This window comes from Plodia interpunctella, chromosome 2 (assembly GCF_027563975.2).
Source record: "Plodia interpunctella isolate USDA-ARS_2022_Savannah chromosome 2, ilPloInte3.2, whole genome shotgun sequence".
Lineage (NCBI taxonomy): Eukaryota > Metazoa > Arthropoda > Insecta > Lepidoptera > Pyralidae > Plodia > Plodia interpunctella.
Window position 1 is genome coordinate 4960089 of NC_071295.1, and position 22092 is coordinate 4982180.

The window sequence follows — 22092 nt, forward strand, 5'->3', positions numbered from 1 at the left end:
TATTTCCTTTTGGAAATTATCATCAAACATCTTTTACTTTGCCTAGATTTATTACAATAAATTTGAAGTGGATTCGATTTGATTCAATTTTGGATCTTTCTAACATCATCGGTTTTAACTTTTTTTGAGGTGATTATTGATGACTCCTAAAAACTCATGCTTTGGGGTTTATAATTATCTATTTATGGAGTATCGGTATCGATTCTGTTGGTTGTGGTTTTAATTACACGTTGGCCCATAGATAGGGTTATTGTAAAACCACTAAAAGTGGGTAAAACTTGAAGTGAGGCTGATTGTCCAATTAAAACTTGAATTTAATAATAATGAAAAATAAAAGCACTCAAGTGAGCACGCTCATTTCATAATGTGACAATTTGCAACTTCTTCCAATCTTTGTGGACCATATGGTGAGTCAGCGAAATGCAATGCTTGCCAGATGGAGTGGAAACAATCACATTATACTCATTTTGTAATGAGCAGTGAGCACGGACACCACATGGCGTCAGTTTGTATAGAATATATTTAGTTCTCTGTTTTCTTAAGCCTGGTGGTCAGGCTCCAACTGTAGTATACTTACGTTATAGAAATTTTCATTTGTTTTCTTATTCTGTTGATTCTGATTAGTGTACTCTGGGAAGTCTTTGAAAAAATCACTCTTTCAGAAGAAATTCGACTGTTATTTTAAGAAGTCAACCCACTTTGGGAATCCTGTTGTTTCTTATCAGAGTGGACTTATTGCAAGGCGGGAAGCATACACTATCAATAAAAAATCAGGAATATTACCTACTTAATGCAGTACGGTATCCTCGCAAGCAGGCAATATTGAAGATTGCTTATGGACTACCGAGCCAGTTAAATAAATTAATCTACTCCTAGTTTACATGAAATGCATTATACTTACCTATCTTAATAGGATTCCGAAGATGTTTTCTGAGGCAACGCAAGTCGTTGACACCCAAGACCAACAATGTAAGCGTACCTACCTACGAAGTAAACAAGGCGATTAGCTTACACTGATAAAGCTCGCTTGCTCGTAACAGCCTCCTGATAAAAAATAACAATTGTGACACGTTTTGAGGCTCCGTATAACATTTCAGCGTAAGGATAATATAATTTAGCAAGTTTGTATTTATTATTGAGTGAGTGACGTCATAATGTAGCATTGCATTGGTAACGATATGTGTAGGATACGATACGATATAGGAATCGACAAATATTTTTAACAATCAGCAAACATCACAGAATTTCGGTATGAATGTCTTTGAGTCGAAATAGAAAAACCTTTCGTGTGAGTTGCACAGTCAAAAATGACGTTGACTTTAACTGGCGCGCCTTCGCTTACATTTAGACAAAATGGCGTACATTGTGTTTTTGTGTTGACGTCAAAGTTAACGGTGCAACCCACCTTTAAAAAACAAAACTATACTATCACATATGTTGTATTAAAATTTCAGAGTAATATTGAATTAATGACACTTCTTTTCGTGTTTTCACTGTATATATATATTTTTTCTTAACGGAACCCTAATGATGTAGAGACCACAGGCGGTACACCAAAAAACAAGATAAAGCTTCTACACGTGTCACTTCGCAAACAATACCCACTTGATAACAGGAGGCTCTGATAAAAGTTACGAGAGTTCGGGGGAACAGTTATATCCCGTAAATGTACCTACTCTATATTTGTTTCTTTTTCAAAATTCCTCTCAATCTGACTCGGAAAACTTTTAAATTCCATTTTCATGACCCTAGTGATATAGGCGCACATTTCATTTCATTTTGGCTATCTATAAAAATATATCAAAATATATAAGATAAATCTATTAAATAAATTGATCATTATGTTTCTCTGGGCTGCATTTAGGACGCTGTAAAGCCCGGGGTATCGTGTAAGATAAAAGTTGTAAAACCTGTGATTTTACAACCGGCGATCTGCTTGAAGTCAACCCTAATCTGGTCTACTATTATTGCCTATTCCTTGCCAAGACTATGCGTCCTTTAGTCGTCTCGTACGACATCCACGGGAGGATAACTTGTGGTCCTATTCTAGGGCGGAACCAAACGCTATAATTGATCACTTTGTTTGACAACATAATCTTAGTATAACTAGCTACACCCCACGGTGTTACCCGAGGTTTATCGTTCATTTTAATCATTAATTTTAATATTTACGTTTTTAATGTACAGGAGCAGTATCTATTTTATAAAGCGCCATTGACTATCAGACTTTTTGATCAAATCCTCTAGGAATCGCATAATTTTGTTTTCTTTTGTCCCGATTAACATATAACTACCTCAATACCAAATATAATTAATATTGGATATGAGCGTTTGAGCGTAAAGAAGTAACAAACTCACACTACACTACACAAACAAACTTTCGCCTTTATAATATTAGTGGGATGGGATAGGATTAATAAAATCGATATTCTAGTAACTTATCTAGTTATCTAACCATCAATTTAATTACTAAAGCTACATTATCTTTGAGCAGATGTGAACCTAATGTGAAGATTAGATCATGAGCACGGCCGGATATCGTCGTGTGCGGAGTCCCGCCTCGATTAACATAGATAAATCAAGTAATATACGGATCGCGTGATACTAAAGATTATACATTATTCCACGATTCACTTTAGCAGCGACAGTCGTTTCCTTTACTAATTTTACTCTTTCAACGCTAATTTTATTAATTTCATCAGTTTTTTTATATAATTATTTAAAATAATTATGTTTGTCACTAATTATACAAAAAAATATGTCAAAGATATGATTAAATTTTAATAATGAGACGAATAAATTCAAGCGGGAATCGATTCGTTTTTGTTTTTAAGAATAAATATCTTCATTTATTTTTATGTGTTCACCACGGAGAGCATAGATATAAAAACATTACACACGGAGAGCTCAAGATGATGATGTACTATTTTATTTTACAGATTAAATAGTTATATTTTTATTCACTTTATATTCTTTGATTTGTTCAAATAGGTTTTCGAGTTCAATGGGTTTTATTTATACCATTAGCGTCATCTAAAAGAACACCTAGTAACTTTATTTTACTAAGTTGAAGCACACAACGCTTCAGCTACAGTTTCAGCTGCCATCTATTGGCATCACTACGAACTATGATTTGAGGATTACTAGTATATAAGTTGAACAGCATGTCCAGTGCTGGTCCATGTATTTTTGAATGATTACTGCCGGCTCAGACAGATGCCAACGCGAATGCATGAACATTGCGTAGTTTGTATGAGAGCTTTACCGCAATAAAAAATCAGCAATGTATGCCGAATCCGACAAAGTTCGGCAAATATTTCTGTCGGCGTTCGAGGATAGTGTGGAGCCGGCTTAGGTGACAATGTATTTCTAGCAGAACATGCATCCAAATTTTCATTTCTATAACTTTCTACTAGAATTGGGTATGTAATAACCAACTCCGTTTTAACACTCGAATATTTTTATAAAGTCGACAAACTATAGGTTAGCATAAAAAATAAAAAAAGGTGTATTTAATTTTAATAGTTTATTTTGAACAATAATGAAAGTAATTATCATAGTGTAGCTACAATTTGATATGTATGATGCAACCTATATCTACAAGTCTACATTTTATTTTGTCAATCTATCATTTACCTAAGCTTCGAAACATTCTCGAATATTTGAATGCAGTAGAATGGCAGTAGATACCGAAATCGGTTAAATTTGTAATTTTTGAAGAATATACTTATATATAAAGTAACTAAAGTCCAACCTGAAAAGTTACATAAAATGGGTAACGTATACGTATAATAGGGGCAACCAGGTACAATGCCAAATATATTTTGCATCCTACCTATCCTTTGTTGATTGCTACCCAGTCAGTTAATTGACAGATAGATCTGAGAATCAATTTTAAGTAATTAATACAGTATATAAATTATACCTAAAATATATAACATAACAAATTTTAGGTAACATTTATATTCGGTTCATATGCTATTTGGTGCAAACAATTATAATTTTCAAGATATAAATGTAAGACATAATTTTCACTGGAACATTTTTCCATATAATATTTATTTGTGTAAACCCATGCACGAATTGATTAATTTTCTCCTTGTATTTAATCATTTAATCTACAGTAGCCAAATCACAAATTCAAATTTTATTACAACATACCTATATACAGGTGACTTTTTATACGTTGGCTATATTTTGTCTACATGCTCAGTCCATGATTCTGAACAACTTTTAGTATGGGAGTAACTCCGAAATCGCGAAAGAAAGAAGTCAGCTGTTGTATACAAAAAAAAACCTAAGTTGTGGAAAATTTATGGAACGCAGTTGATTTCTTTTTCGCGATTTCAAGGTTTTCCTCTATTCGAAAAGTTGTTCAGTACCATCGACTGAGTATTTAGATAAAATAATGCCCATGTATAAGAAATCACCCTGTATACTGCATTTAACAAATTTATTGCACAAAAAGGACATAATTTCTAATATATAATTACTTAGATACAGTGATACATGAAATAGTATGTGCTAATAGAGTTTTTGAATTTTTATAAGAATGTTCTAAAACAGAATTTACTATATTTGATTTTTATAATTGCATAAAAATAACATATCTCTATGAGATAATTATATGTTCCATATCAAACAAAAGTCCTAAAAAGGAATAAACTTACATTATAAAATATAATTCATATCATTATTAATATTTTTTCCCGTAATCTCCTAAATACGTTATCTCAGTTATTGAGAAAGGTATCTGAAGAATTCCTTACGATACACAAATACCTAATTCTTATCTTTGGAATAATTTATCAGTTTAGGTAAAGAAATATTTATTCCAAATTTGAGCTTTACAAAATTAGACCTCAATAATCAGAGGCCACAATAAGTCACTATGACTAAGTACTTTTACTCTCTCATCTGAGCGTTTTCCCGGTTCCTTTTCAGCTGTTGAGCGTCGGAGCCCAAGGTTTATAACCTATCGTAGATCTCCGATAGATAACGAAATTCCATTACACCGTTTTTTCAAGCGTATAATTATGAAAATTATGTATTTTACTGTCTACAGCGTACTAAAATAGTAGGTGTCACACTATTGCGAATGGAAATTGGAATATAGTAAACGTGCAATGAAATTCCTAAATTATGTAAATAATTTTTATATCCCAATCAGAATTTTATAATTATTTTATTAGAAAAATTCACACTCTACCACCACTATAAAGAATTAATAAAAATAAATTTCAGGTACAACTTAAGGACAGGATTTTCTGTATGAGCTTAGAAAATGATCGGATTATTATTATAAAATCGGTATTTTATTCTACTATGAAATAGTTTATAGGATCCAATATTCCTTCAACTCGCCAATAGATCCCAATCTAAACGCTTCTTAACTGTCATATATTCTTAAATCTATAAACGTGACCATAGATTATAGTACTTTACAAAACAGACAGATGCAGGATAGTGCTCGAATAATAAAATGGCACATAGAAGGAACAAGACTAATTAAAGATACTTATTATAAAATTTATAATGTAGCAAGTTTATTCTGACGTCCCTGACTAAATTACAAAAAGTCTTGCTTTAATGTATTGACGAACATCAAGTTTATGTATTACATACAACTCTATGAAACATCCCACTATATACCTTTGACGAATAAAAATAATTATATGTAATCTAAATTAAATTTTAAAAAAATATTTGTAAGGTACATCTAGGATAGCTGTTGTAAAATTTTATTGACATTATTTGAATTACAAATTCCAACAATATCAACATGCCTGATTAAAAAAAAATTGATCACATTTCAACCCAATTTCAATAACAATTTGTACATTATTAACCATTAATTTTATAAAAATCATTCATGCGTTTAAAGTTCATGCCGTATTCCAATAAATTACAATATTTACAATAATTTTAATTCCATTACATGTACTTCATTCGTCGTCATTCAGTAAATCAGTGCAGGATTTTGCTTTGGTTGATCTGAAAAAAAAAGTCAATATTTATTCTGTGATCTGATAGACAAGCGGTGAGCGTAGCCACATGAGATAAAAGAACTTGGTTACGATAGTGGATGAAGGGTAACCACTGATAAATAAAGTAATAATGTCATTAGCAATGCATACGCATACCGAGTGAGTGCATTCTGTTCACTTCACATCTTTGTTTGTGATAAGTATAAACACATGTAAACATACATACACTTTTAATATCGTAGGTGCATTTTTATAAATAGTTCATAAATGAACAGCATATTTTTTCAGTATAAATTTTGTACCATTAAAAAATAAATAAAAAAATGTTCCACCATCAAACCAATGAATTTTTAAACTAGTTAGTTAGTTTATTAGTTTTCTAGACTGCGCGCCACGGCGGGTGGGTTTTCTCACTTCCCACCCTATATTTGGATCAGACATACACTTTCCACATGGAAATGAATAATAGTTTTCACAATGCACTCGATTAATTACTAAGCCGTAACAGAATTTCTACATGTTCTTCAATTAGCTATTCGATTACAAATAATTTATGTAAATTTATTACTCTACATTAAACACATGCATTAACGAATATGCATAATTTTATAGGTAAGCGTATAGTAATAAAGTTGAGGAGAAAAAAGACACCATTTTTTATTTCTTATACTACTACTATACGATACTTTACGATTATATGAGATAAGAAAAAGAAAAATGAAAACTAACATTCAGGTGTTACATTTTATTTATAAACTTATTAAATAAACGTGTGAAACTACGTGCATACTTACTGAGAATTCTTAACCCTTCTGCAGATCCTCAGTTCTATGGAGCCAGCTCTGACTGCCTTGAAGAGCCCTAGGGCTTCCACGTGGGCTAGTTCGTGGCACGCCTGCCCGTTCACCGCCAGCACCTCGTCTCCTGAAAAATATTCAATTTTCCCAATTGATACAGTGTTTTCTTTATATAAGCAGGTATACGGTCTACGGTCGAATTATACAAAACATTTCGGTTGACATGTGGAAGTCGTCAATAATGTATAAATGGAACTATGTTAAGTAATCTACCATAGTAATAGATTACTAAATAAATGGAACTATGTTAAGTAATCTACCATAGTAATAGATTACTATGGTAGATAATTAACACAGTTCCATCTAATCGTAACTTATCGGAAATCATTTTCAATTTTTCTAAATATATAATTTTTTATATGATTTTATATTATTATATAATGATGAACTAGAGTCAAAACCGGGAAACGAATTGGGAGAGACTACCTAGTCGAAGGTTTCAAAATGAAAAGAGATTTTTTGGTAAATTACGTTTGACGTATTAATTCCCAAAAAATATTATTTGCAACTCAAGTACCCTGTGTTGCAATAAAATGTATGTCGTGTACTCCAGTTAATTTATAACAATTAGGTACCATATTTTTAGATTAAGCTAATTAAAATACTGTCAGTGTTTTCATGAGAATGGCCTAATCTATTTTCCTAGTTAACATATCGTATGTTTATTTGTAGTGCATTCATTATTCACACAAAAATTTTATATTTTATAAAGTCGATTTATACTCCCCGAATACTTTCAAGCAATCACATATCATTGTAAATAAACATTACTATCGCTAGAAAATAAACATTCGTATCATGCTCGGTACCAATTCCAATACACAATGGTTGGCCGCGTTGATATTATGCTCTTTGTTATTATACCACTTTGTCGAACACAATACGGCTTCCTATTCTTATCAAATTGCATTCCTCGAGCCCTACCATAATAGTCACTTTTTAATTTAAAACACATACCTGCTTTTAACCGTCCATCGTCGACTGCTTGCCCTTGTGGGAGTATACTTTTTATAAAGATCCCGAGAGGTCCTCTAGGAGAGTCACGCCCCCCCACAATGGTGAAGCCGAGCGGTTTCTTTCCAGGTCCTTTCTCAAAAGTAATAGTGTGGTAGGTGTGCGTAGGCGCTCGCGGTTTTCTCGGGAGCGTACAAAAGTTTGCCGTATTTGGGTTTTGCGTTTCACAATCACTGTCATGTCTGACTTTTATACGATCGGTACAGTCCGGCACGTCAACGTCTACTACATCACTAACACAGCTGAGAGCGAGTTCGTCTTTATTGGCACCACCGTAGCTCACGACTTGTCGGCGTAGCAGCTTGTTATTCATGCTGCTGTAACTCGCGTTCTGGCCTTTGAGGAAATGCGTGTGTGCGCTCGGCGCATTGTCGCTCGCCTCGTCCGCAGCTGATAGCGTGCTGCGATTACACGCCGGCTCGTCCTGCGACGCCCGCCGGTCTATTCTGACGTCATATTTATCAACGCGTTTTTCCTTTCCCAATATGATCGCGTTTTCATAATCAACAGAACTCTCCCGCATCAGTGTCACAGATTTTTGCATAGAATCTCTTTTTTTGGGATCTGGTTTATCACGTTGTCGACATATTACTATATCGATTTCAGATGATCCAGATTTTAGCGCTTCTTTTGCTTCACTCATTGTCAGATCACGGAGTCTGCGGCCGTTAACATTAACCAATTCATCGCCGATTCGTAATGTTCCCTCTCTGTAACGTTAAATAGGTATATTTCATTATAATATTTTGAAGTAGGAAAAATATCTAAAATCAAGAAAATCAAGTAATTTTCTTGATTTTAGATATTTTACTTTATTTACTGTTATTTTAGTATCCTAAATTTAATAAAATCTCTCTCATCTCCGCATGTGCCCGGTTGCGTTCGGGGTTGTGAAGCTGCGAAGCTCGGGGTCGGCATAGAAAAATATTTTAAGTTTGAAGATTCGGCTGTGATTTTACAACCAGCCGCCTGCCTGACGTCAATCCTCCTTGGGAATTGCCGTCAGGCAGGCGGCCTTTAATAAAATAATAAATATAAAGTATGTGTACTTAATAACAACTTACTTTTCAGCAAGACCACCTGGAACAACGTGTGCCACTAAATATCCGATATGGCCTTCATCCGAGAGCTTTGTTTTGGCTATAAAGATGCCCAATTCATCAGTGGGGTTTCGTCTCAAAATTCTGACTACTTTAAATTCAGATGGAACTTTTTCTGTTTTGCCGTCTCTGGAAAGCTTTCTGCAGGGAGGAATGGGTGGTATACCTGTGTCACCCGAGCTTACATCACGTTGACGCATTTTTTGTTTTTCCGTGAGTTGAAGATACTGAGGTTCTGATTCGATATTATTCTTTGGCATTCGCCTAAGAATTTCTTTGCGATCTAATGATAATGCTCTTTGGTTGTGACGAGGTCTAGGCCTTGGACAATCGTTTCTTTCTCTACTCAATCTACCAGATGCTCGAGGTTTTATATAACTTTGATCCCCGGATATGCTTCTCCCATGGCAGGGTGCAGGGTGAGCATGAGACGCTGAACTTTCACATCTAGATGACAGTCTATCACTGTCAAATATTGACGATGCTGTTGATTCATTGACTAGTATACCAGAATCAGCATCCTCGCAGTCTTTTAACAATATGTTTTCATCGTCACATGATACTTGGTAAACATCATCGTGGAATACAGAATTTTGACTTTTTTGGAATTCATCTAAACCTGGTAAAGCTCCATATGAAAAACTGCGTAATTTTGCCTTTACACCACTTCTTTTCTTTCGACTTTTATTAATGCTAGCTGTTTTCAAAATGTTATCACTGCTGCCATTAATTTCTTCTTCATGTTCACCGTTTTGCTTATATAATTTTGAAAGGAATTTATTTGAACTCTTTAAGTACCTATCAGACATAGCTCTTAGTTTAGCTGAAAGACACGAACTTGGTCCAATGGTATCTTTTTCATCTTTACCCTTAAATTTGTCAGTCTTTTTTTGAGATTTCAATGCAATTGGTGCATCATAAGTTTCATAATCATCATTGAAAATTTGATCACTGGACTTTGACAATTTTGCACCAGATTTAGGTATTCCATAGTTATAACGATCGCATTCTGACCCAGAGCTATAGCATCTAGTACCTCTGTTTGTAAACGATTTTCCTTCTCTCCAATTAGATTCTATAGGACTGGTCATACTTTTAGGAAAAAATACATCGTTATCGTAAGTGGACATTTTTACCCAAGGATTTTGGTTCTCGAATTCTATATGAGTTTCTGGATAGTTAATGCAATATCGACTTTGGTTTTCTTCGATGTGGCCAAATCCACTGCAATCACTTCCAGAAGTTGAAGCAGCGTCGTCTCTGTACCGCAAGGGCCCACTCGATTTGAAACATGACAGTTTGGTATTTTTCACTTTATCGAGTAACGGATTCCGCTTTTCTCGATATATCATGTACTCTTTCTCTAAAGAGGCTCCGCGGTTTTTGCAACTAGCGTTATAGCTTTCCTGCGGTGAGGTTGAACCGTTCTGAAGTGATATGCGACGTGTAACTGGAGTTTCACCACTTCGATTTTGTTGTGGCGATTTTTCGACGATTATAATCTGGTCGCTGAGATTGTAGAAATTCGTTTCCACCGAGCTCCCGCTACTCTTTCTTTGAGCGTAGCGAACCGGTGACATATCTGTAAATAAAATAAATTATTGATAATATTTGAATACAATACGAGACCAATTATAACCCAAAAATTATATTTTTTTAATTGGCGAAGTTACAAAATTTCGCGATCGGTTGAAAGAAAGAAAATAAGAAGAAATATAATTTGTCTGCCTACTTATTCTATTACATGAAGTCGCGTGTAAATTGCTTATGCAATGCAATAGAGTGACAGGGACTAATTAACGAAGAAATGTGCGTGCACGACACATTACCATATTGTAGCTCTGTGGGCGATTCGCAGATCAAAATGAGCAAATTTATATTTTAACTTTGACCGCTAGAAACATTTTCGTCTATCACAGAATAAATAATACATGACATATGTCATATAATCTAGTGAAATTTTAGTGTAGCTATACAGATTTGAAGTAAGTAGTGAGTAAAGGTAACCCTACAATAAAAGTAAGTACTACACTAGGAGAAGGTATGCAGATCCATCTTTTTTAATGCATGGAATGGCCCGCTTCACCGCGTCTTGGTCTAGACCCCACTAAAACCACATGTGCCAAACCACGGACCATACTAATATTATAAATGCGAAAGTCTGTCCGTCTGGCTAAACCACTAGTCAATAGTTTAACCCTATTCAAACATAGGCAGTTTTTTTTTAAATATCAACCTTCAAATGACAATAACAGGGGGTGAAAGTTTGTATGAAAATCGGGTCTGTTCCGCTTTCGCAGAGGATATCACGCGGATGCATCCGCGGGATAAAGCTAGTTGCTTATATTTATATTACTTCCATGTAAGAATGTACTAGTAAGCATGTAATAATTTTGCAAATATTATAGGCGCCTGGTTTCACAGTGGCGACTCAGGCGACTGTCTATTTTGATCAATCTTATCTCTAGGGCCAGAGGTTGCTGCTATTATACGTATTGTCGCAAGAACACTTCATTAGCATAAATAGGTTTCATATCAGTATGGCATGTCTATTTTGAATATAAATGGACAATAGCCATCTAGGTACCATCACTACGCTATATGCTAAACACTGAAGTGGTAATTATGAGAAGATAGGTACATAAAAGATTACGCATTTTAAATAGATACTACAACAACAAGGGTTTCCAAAGAGATGTCGTCAAGCAGGCGGTCGATCGTAAATTCACAAGCGAATTTTAAAAATTTTAGGACTTAGCAGACTTGGACTTCGTGTCGTCACAGCCAAGGATGTAAAGAAATGTTCAGAGATGAGACAGAGGGAGAAAAATACCTTTATTGTAATGAATGCAATAAAGGTAGGTAATACGCAATCAGTTAAGTGAAGATTAACAAGACAAATGAGGTAAACCCTGTCGGTAGTTAAGTCACGAGCGCATTGACTGCTTTCCCTAATCTTTATTAAACGAATGTTTTAGACCTACGAGTATGTTGTAATGAAATACAAGCTAAGAATTAACGTTGCTTCATTACAATATAATGATTATGAAAGTCGTTCTTTTAAAACAGACACAAAATGGAAGCAGTGTGCATAGAACACACAGATAAATTATAAGTACTTACTAACTAATTAATCAATAAAGCCAATTTTTTTCCTTCAAAAACAAGTATGCAGTAGCAGAATTCAAAAACAAGTAAAAACTTGTTTTTCCGTAAACTCAAATTATTGCAACTTTAATACGAGTACTTAGGTGGGTTGCGCCAGTCGCTTTGACGTTTACTTAAAACTGCGCGCCACTATCGTTTAAGACAAAATGTAGTATTTTTCTGCACAGATTAAAGTTAACGTCAAAGTTGACTGCTGCATAAAAAAATAAATCAAGTTAAACTGTCACATGGCCAGTTCACGAGGTATGAATCAAAGCAAACCTCTTTGGTAACTCAAGGCAAGTTCGGTTCAGAAACATTACGTAAATAGCATCGCATGTCACTGCGCAATTAACTTAATGAATTGGATTTACAAAATTAAACAGATATTTATTTCATTTTATTCTATCCCGTGTCTTCAATTAATTCAGCTGTGTTCTTTATGTTATTCTGTTGTTAAGTTGGTCTAAGATGTTAAACAATTTGTTAATACTTGATAATATACTAATGTGGACATGAAAATTAATTTTTGAACTAAAACGTTACAATCTTAGGCCCTTTTCATGTGTGCGGGATAAACATGGGGCAAATATAATGATGGGTTTGTCAATGTCCAACAATTATGAATTTTGTATACCGCTGGTATTCCTCGTATGACTATTAATTTTGAAGTGCAATTGACCAACACATTTAAATAACTTATAAAACTTATAAATCGAACTACGATGCTGCTAACAAATATGTATATACATGTCTAAATTTTATGTAGGTACTACACTACGGTTGTCACTTTCAATTCTTAATTAAAACGCTGCAGTTCTTACCAATGCGGGAGCGTCGCGCGGTCCTCGGCTCTGTCTCGGGCGACACAGCAAGCAGCCGCGGCGGCTCGCCCTTCTTGAACCACCGCATCCTCGGCCGAGCTCACACCATGCTGGATTCTTCTGGAACAACACGAACAACAATAATTAAATAATACAATATAAATTCCTATACTGCACTATTGTTTTGGTTAAAGTAGATAGATAGATGAACTCTGAACCATAAGTTAGGTAACCATAGGTTAGGTTAGAGAAGGTGGTGCGTATTGGAAAACCCTGCACCTCACACTGGGCCCTTTCCCTTTTGGATTACTCTTTGGACTGTAAATACTTATAGTTATTAATCCCTTTAACTACGGTATCTGTAATTAGGGTATAACATTTTTCATTGTCCATCACTTGCTTTGGATGTAGGAAAACATCGTTGGGAAAACACTGATTGACTTTTAGCTTTTCGTACTAATGTGTATGCGATTAACTGCCACTAAAACATATTAGGTAGTCGTAATAGTAATATCAGCCTTTAGGTAAATAAAATATTCGAATAAATAGAGTATAGCAATAACACACTCGATAAGAAAAAATATCAATGTGTCTATTTTTTTCCAACTGGCCAGATTACATAAAAAATAGAACTAATATCTAATTAAGTATCATAGATGATCAGATTATATCTAAATTCGTGTTTAAAAGCACGTATGTAGAGGTATAGCAAAGTTCTATGTTTAATTTACTTATATTATATGTGTACATATACCACCTTCGTAGTCTTAACGACTTCGAAGGTGTGTATCCCGACAGGTTTCTCAACATGTCCGTCTCCTTATGCGATCTGTTTGCAATACAATTTCTTCACAATAACCTGTCGGCAATTGTGCAAGTGTTGCCATTATTGAATACATTGTGAAATTATTTTCAAATATTAACCCTTAATTATATTATAACCCACCTCGGGGCAATCGAGTTAAATGCTAATGCTATACATCTAGTTCACCTTGTTTTTGAAATGAATAGTTTACAATTTACACAATATAATAGTAAAAAAAAATTTAGACACTACATACTTAATTTTAGACAAGAATTTAATGCAAAAGATCAAATAAATTACTTGAGCTGTTGCATTAAATACTATATTATAAATTGGAAAGTCTGTCTGTACTCTGTCAGGTTTCACCAGATAAACCGTTGGGCCGATTTTAATGAAATTTGTTATAGATCATAGAAAATAATAGTTAACGACCCGAGATTAAACGTAGTTTACCGGCATTCGGCATCAGCTAAGAAGATGATATACAGCAAATATCTTGCGAAACAATTTGAATGTATCATTCTCATCACTACGATAGCATTGATAAGCATGTCACAACAACGTAACTAATTTGTTAAAACTAACACGGCTAGACATCCGTCATCGATATCGTAAGAATCGAGACCTCACTCGATTTGATCACGTAACAATTACTAACCTTGCCTCGATACAGGTGGTGTAATCGATTCTTATGCTTTTGTTGTACTTTACGCAAAATAAGAGCAATAAATTGAACAATTTCTCTGTGATAAAAAGCAATTGTGTTTGAAACACATTTTGGAGAATTGTGTCAAAATTCATAACAATTCAGTTGGTAAATTAAAAAGATTTTGCAAACAATTGAAACGTACGCAATTTATTAATAATCACTTAATGATTTATTGAATTCTAAGATTCTTGATCAAGTGATAGGGCTAAGACACAATGTGAATTATTTTTCATCATAATCACGAGATTAGATTTTTTTAAAGAAAGGACATTATATATTGTAATTACTTAAAATACCTATAGTCATGAAAATAGGTAAGTAATTACTCTTTATTATTTTGCAATTTACAATATTATGATTGTAGGTTAGTAAGCATGGTGCTAGCCATAAATCAATGACCGTCGGCGTTACTAACGTTTTTTGCTTCGGCAATTACGCAAATTAACTTGAGGCTTCAGATAGCTTCTCTCTCATCTGAGCATTGTCTCGGCTCCTTCCTCAGCTATTAAACGTCGTAGCGTGTCCGCATTCTTATTTATTCTTTTCCACTCAATGTAAGACGCGCGCATATCCAGTACTCCTAGGCTGAGATGCCAGATTATAAAAATATTAGAATACTATTTAGAAAGAAATTAATATTTGTTCCATTAAATATCTTACTTATAAATGGCCAGCTACGGGGCTGATTAGGTTAATAAAACAAATATTAACCTGGGATGGGACACCATAATTAGCAGTCTCCAATTAACAATATAAATTAGGAATATATATATAAATATATATTAGGAATAAATATATTAGGACAAATCACACAGATTGAGCTAGCCCCAAAGTAAGTTCGAGACTTGTGTTATGGGATACTAACTCAACGATACTACCTATATTTTATAACAAATACATATATAGATACCTAAACATCCAAATCCAAGACCCGGGCTAATAAGAAAAAGATCATTTTCCATCATGACCCGACCAGGGATCGAACCCGGTTCAGAGGCAAGCACTTTAGCACTGCGCCACCGAGGTCGTCAGAGATGATCGAGATAGATGAAAATGAATACACCAAGGTAGCCTACCTAATCCAAAAATCGGTAAATACTCAAAAAGATTGATAACTTGAGCCACATTTTGTAACTTGTTCATACCATTTTCGTCAAGTAAATCTATTTGTACTTTAGCCTTGGTCTCAATCATATAAATACGTGCTTGTTGAAAAATATATATTTTTTTAATATATTTTTTTGCGCATTATGGTTGACCTTACAGGTTGACACTCATTTTATTTTATGACAATATTTAGTCTAGTCTCTCGTCTGTAGATTTTATTGGCGTTAATATATTTTCATAAAAATAGTTTATTTTGGTTTAAATTTTACCTGTATTTTCTTGACACTAGCGTGTAAACACAAACAAATTATTTTTAATTTAGATTGTATAATGTTATGAATCAATGATATCGAAAGGTGTCATAGTTAATTCTTTCAAAATAGTGGATGTCTATCCATGTATATTTCCACTATTTTGGAAGAAATATATATGGATGTCTACTATAAACACTTATAGGTACAAGACTAATAAATAATATGTGTATAAGGATGCCGTATGGAGGACTCGTTATATAAAGGCGAGACGTGTATAAGACGTGGTTTGCAACATCAACTAGCATAATTATGCACTTATGAAGGTTTTCACATCGTTGTATGCTGATATCCTTACATTAGTAAAACCGGAAGGAGGTTTCGAGTAGAATTTGTAATGACTGAAATGATATCCAACTTAATTGGTAGTGTAGGTAGAGAAATGTCTTTAGGAATTAAAAATACAATTTTCGCAATTTTTTTCTGGGATGAATTTATTTCCATCGCCATGAAAATACGAAATACAACAGATTAAAATGAGAAAAAGATACATACTGTTTTAAATGCTATAACATGAAAATAAAAAATAAAATGTTATTAATTGAAAAGAATTTATTCTCGAGTTTTAGCTCGAATAGCATCATATAAGTAATACATTTAAAAGTGTTCGAGTGAATCATCTACCTTTGAAGATACCGAGTAATAACTCGCTCTAATAGTTTAAGAACAATGGGCTCACAACCTACCCATCGTTTTATTGATGGTGGAACAGGAAACCACATAATTCCAACTTTCCCATCAACTCTGTAACAGCCTTACGCAACAGTCGTATTTCTATAAATATCAACGATAAAACTACCCGTATCGAAGAAAGAGCTATAAAGATGTACTAACGTATGGTAGTCAACATACTTACTGCCGGTTGATATAGTAGGTACATTTCCGTGTTACTTCAATAACTGATTGCCGGGCTTTGCGAGGTTAATATCTGCATTTTTATCGGCATGCAAAGAAGAAATACATAGGCAATTTTGTAAATCAATTCATTAGGATGATCGTAAGGATTTTCGTAAAGTTAATAGTCGGGTTGTTTTAACATACTAATGCCATAGGTAGTAGGTTTTTGATCTAAAATTATCCTTGAATTAGAGATGACAAGTAAAGAGGTGAAAGATTTTATTAAGGGAAACTAAACGTAATTAACTTTTATCTGATGAATGGTTAATAAAATAAATTTATGTAATTGTTTATCGTAAAATACTTATTACCAGCTTTTGTTAATCCAAAAAACCAGCCTTAAGTCATATGAGGTATTATGGGAATTTGAATGAGTCACAGTATGACAGCACTCAACTGCCTTACGGCGTAGTGTATGATGTTTGGTAAGTGCCTGAGTAAAGTTTACATTTTGTGCCATTATGAGTCAGATGACATCCCGCTAGGAAAGGTAAGAGCGTTAAAAATTCTTCGATTTCATTGACACGGAATGATTTTACTATTACATTTTAACCGTGTCAATTTCGAATATGTGCAAACTCAAAAATCTTATTTTTTTTTAGAGTCAGTTTCAAAGAAATGTTGAAATAACATCGTAAGACAATGAAGATGCAATCTTTCTGACCGTTAAAAATATTGATATCTTATATTCATTCATTTACTATTTTGATTACTATCTTTTAATAACTATACTTATCACTTCTATTTTATCTATCTTACACAAAATTGTTTTTTTTAATCAATTTCGTCTTTGCAGCAAAAACAATTCAAGTTCGTGAGATGTGTAAAATCATCGACATTTTTTGTAGTCTATTTAGTTCTGTTGCATACTTTGTAAGTTATAGTCCATAGTTTATTATTATGGCGTTTTGTGCAGGGTTTACGATTATTAACTGCAATTGTGATATGTGCGTAGGTTACTGTGCTGGTGGTCTGGACAAAATGACATCACGCGGATGGCAGATTGAGCAATTGTGCAATATACGTATTGCAAGCCAATCACTTGAGATACTTACAGTGAAATAATTTTGATATGTAAATCATGCTGAATGAGTTGTGTTTTCTGTCATATCATCTGACATATTAGAGTGGGTCGTAGAGCTAGATTAGTCCATATGGCGAGAAAAGGAAGGGCGATTGCGGGGCCGAACCGGCCGAACTACCTATAGGTTCCAAAATTATCAACCCTAGATATTCTCGATTTATGATTGAGTTATAAAATTGGTACTAGGTATGTTGAGTACTGTTTTGGGGCTTGGTAAGAACTTACATTTTAATTAAAAAAGTAGAGATAAATCGAATCAAAACATTGAAAAAAAAATGACTTCTGTGTAATCCAGTCTAACAACCGAGGTTCAAAATCCATAAAAAAGCAGCAAGCAACACGAAAGCTTTTTGTCCAGGCAATAAAGGTTGTATGTATGTTGTAATAAGAATGTAGTCGATCAACTTTTCATCGTCTATCCTAACGAGCCGACGACTATTAGCTTTAATTTATGGTTAGCTCACACTGTAGAGCTGTTATCGCCGGACAAATTTTTAGTCTATTTTGGGAAGAAATTAAATGTTTAGAATAACGTGTGAAGTTATATATATATATCACATGAAGTATAGACGTCGTCGTCTCGTACATTTCTTACATTCAAATAGTTTTTTTTATTCATTCGCCTTTTACGTTAACTATCCATATGTCCAGTGTAGTTACATTCATCAAGTACAATTTTTCACGTATATTGTACATCGATGATGGTTACTTAGAGACCGGACTCAGATATTTTATTGGCGATGCTTATGTGATTTGAAAATATATGGTTAAATTTTACAAGTTGTCCTTCTTTGGATGCGTGTGCTATAATAGGTGTACACTAAAAGCATTTCTTAGAAATGTCAAGAATCATCAGTTAAAAAGTAGATACCTAAGAGTAAAGTCATAATTATTATTTTACGTAGGTAAATATTAAATATTTTGAACCAGTGAAATAATACTAAATGTACATAAACCTTAATCTCATTACAGCACTTAATACATAACTAATACTATAGCTAGTGATACATTACTATTAATGTGAAGATCATATATTCGTATGAATAAATTAGATATTTATGATAAATAACTAAGATCCTCCATTTGGCTGTATACCAACGATGTAGTTGGGAGACCATTCCATTATAGTGACGAAACAAATAGTTTTCCCTAAAATCGCATTTCATGTTTATGTATGTCCCTTTTGTCTCGAAGCTTATAACATACGAAATGGGTTCTGTACAGTAATAAGCCAAAGTAAATCTGACAAGGATGCTATTATAATATAAATTACTTCTTTCGACGATTTGGCATTGAGCCCAGTTTTTTCGTATTACAGTTTGTCTGTATCAGCAACATGTTTTCCATTCCGAAATTACATATTCATATAAAAATACTTTTATATTGTTACGCATTCATGGAAATTATTTTAATTTGAAACAATAGAATGTAAGAGTATTATTTTCCTTGCTTCACGGTAGTGAATTTATCAAGATAACTTTTATGTATGTTATTGAAATTGTTTTTCTAGTACAACAACGCCAAAGCGTGCGATCAAAACCGACCCCGGTGCATGATTATAATAAATGTCTTTTCTAAAGTCTGATAAATAAAAGTAGAATCTATAGTTAGTGCAAATAAATGAATTTACGAGTTAAATACCTACAGTTGTCAAATTCTAAATTAACTAATGACATTATTACAACCAGTAAGGAAGTAAGTAACATTTAATTTCCGAATTTAATTATATTGACTTCATTTGTGAATTCCCACGGCGCTCCACAATTATGCAAAGATGAACTAAACAGGTGATTAAAAAGATAGCAATAACGACATGCAATTGCTATTCAGCTAGATTCCGTGTGTTCAAGAGAAAATGCTATAAGTAGATGTAGTGATCGCTGATCAGTATTGCGGGCGCGACGCTGAGCGTGTATCGGAATACAGACGCGACCAAAATAAGGATATACGAAATACGAGTACGTATGGAGTAGGTTACAATGCACTCGGATTTTAGAGTTTTTAGATATTGGAAAGTTCTATCGGGTTCACTTGTATAGCATTTGAAAAAGCTATCGACGATGTTTTTCTCTTTTATCCATCGATGTGTCACAGGATATAAACTTTTTCTCCTTGATTACTATCTAACTTTGGTGGAAAAAGTCTGTTTTTATATAGGTAATAATGTTTGAACAATATTTGAACAAATAATACCTAAACCTATAGATAATGTACTATTTAATTAAGAAGTAATCGTATACTCGGTATTTCACTTGGTGTTTTATAATTCTAGATCTTCATGATCATTTTTTACCCTTGTTCAGCACTGGTATATACAAATATGCTATAAAAAAGTACGATGTTAAATAATTATACGACTGTATCAACACTAAAAATCCCGAGTTATTATGACGTAGTCGGCGGACGGCGCGAATCATGAACCTACCAAGCATATCAAACCGATTTAAATTGAATGGTTGTAGCTTGACTGCGATCAGACTAAGATTTATGATGTAATTTCAATTGAATTGTCAAATGAAAATTGGTTATTACCTATTTTCAGAGCTAAAATTCAGTAGTTATGTTAAAATAGTCTTAGAATTTTATATCTATCTTTTTTCGCCAGTTTACATTATATAAGTTTTTTTTATATAACTGTAATAAATTTTCATGTGAATTCAAGATTAGTCTAATGAAATAGTTAAAAATTGATGAGTGAGTCAGAGAGGACTATAGAAGCAGCATGCCTAATACTTATTTTTTATTTTAAATTTTCGTTGAAGACGAAGGCACTTATGGATAGAGAGAAACAGAAAACAGCTGGGATAATTCAGATGTTTTGTTTACTATTTCCGTTGAAGTCTAATTATTATAATTAAGGCTTCAAAAATTATTTTAAAATCCACATCCGCATGGAAGTAGCGATTCCCGGGTGGAGAAATAGATACTATAATAAAACGATATATAAATATGTTTATAATTCCATTTTGACCATATATACATTATACAAAATGCAATTTCTTTGCAGTTTATAGAACTCTTGAGATAGTGTATTTTGTTCAAAAACTTATACGGGCTTCAAAGGTTTAAAGTTAATTGAGTTTTGCAGAAGTTAACTATGATTATGTTACTCACTGAGTTCGGTAGTAATAAAAGAGTACCTACCGTGCCAAAGAGCGTATTCCGCTTCTCTTTCAAAAATATTTTTTCGTAATTTGATATCCTATGGAGACGAGTTTCGACACGGTTAGAATATAACCAGGAATAGCACATAGCAATGCGCTTTACCTACGCATGGTGGGTCATGGCCTATTTCCTTAATCAATCCACTAGGGGCCTGTCCGGCTTTGCTCGGGTAAAAACATTGTAAATTATACCCCTAAACCTTTCTCAGGAATCATACTATCCAATTGATGAAAACCACATTAAAATTCGTGGAGTATTTTTTGAGTTTATCACGAACAGACAGACGCGGCAGAGGACTTTGTTATATTCAAGGATAAAAAAGGTCAGTGCCATAGCAGTGCTGAACAGGTAGTAGACACTTTAACTACATCCGAGCGTCATAGTGACGTCACATATGAAGGCGAGGGTGCGCAAGCGACGGAGCGTCCGGTTGACAAGACAACATCCACTAATGCACCACCCGTGAACCTTCCTTCCGGACGAGAACCACCCCGTGTCAGAAAACGACCTCTAAGATTTGGTTTTGAGATCGATTAGCTCATAAACAATTTAAGATATGAAGTATTTTATTTTCTTTTGTATAAATGTTATGTAAGGCCTTAGTATTAATTAAGTGGTAGGATGTAACATATGTATAAGTGGGTAGCTGTAACAATTAGCCTTTAAGATTGTTATTTTTGCAAGGTACTCGTCTCCGTAATAAATTCCGTCGTGACCAGACGTGTTTTACTGTGCTCCCGACTATTCCTGCTTACATATTCTTCAGGGACATTTAAATGGCTGACGGTGATGATGAGCACATAGCTCCTGAATCTGTGGAGATAGATCCAAAAATACTGTTATCTCTACCCATAAAATGTCTACTTACAGTTATTGTATGCCAGTTAATTTGAACTTAAAGGTCGTGTCGCAAATGCGGATGGAAATTGAGCTGACAAACAATAGCTAAAGCAAAAAGCGACGAACATGTTTTCTCTGGAAAGCAGTTTATGTAACATATTGTCAATGCAATCTGGTCATGCGATCCGTTACTTTTGAGGTTTTTTTGCTTACAGTTAGAATACTCTTTATTTGAAACATTTTTC

The 22092-nt window shown here is 33.8% G+C and overlaps 1 protein-coding gene across 4 annotated transcripts in view; it reads right to left on the reverse strand.

Moving 5' to 3' along the window:
* Nucleotides 1-3511: 3511 nt before the first annotated feature.
* Nucleotides 3512-22092, reverse strand: part of LOC128677345 (uncharacterized) — a 35305-nt gene continuing 16724 nt past the window's right edge. For 2 of the 4 annotated variants that reach the window (XM_053758110.2, XM_053758128.2), the window contains exons 2-6: nucleotides 12930-13049; nucleotides 8923-10540; nucleotides 7802-8568; nucleotides 6782-6911; nucleotides 3512-5994 (exon numbers count right to left, since the gene is read on the reverse strand). In XM_053758110.2, the coding sequence (XP_053614085.1) occupies nucleotides 5946-5994; nucleotides 6782-6911; nucleotides 7802-8568; nucleotides 8923-10540; nucleotides 12930-13017 (2652 nt within the window). In that variant the 5' untranslated portion in view covers nucleotides 13018-13049 and the 3' untranslated portion in view covers nucleotides 3512-5945. The remainder of the gene's footprint in view (nucleotides 5995-6781; nucleotides 6912-7801; nucleotides 8569-8922; nucleotides 10541-12929; nucleotides 13050-22092) is intronic. The other 2 variants (XM_053758136.2, XM_053758119.2) reach the window with 1 other exon arrangement.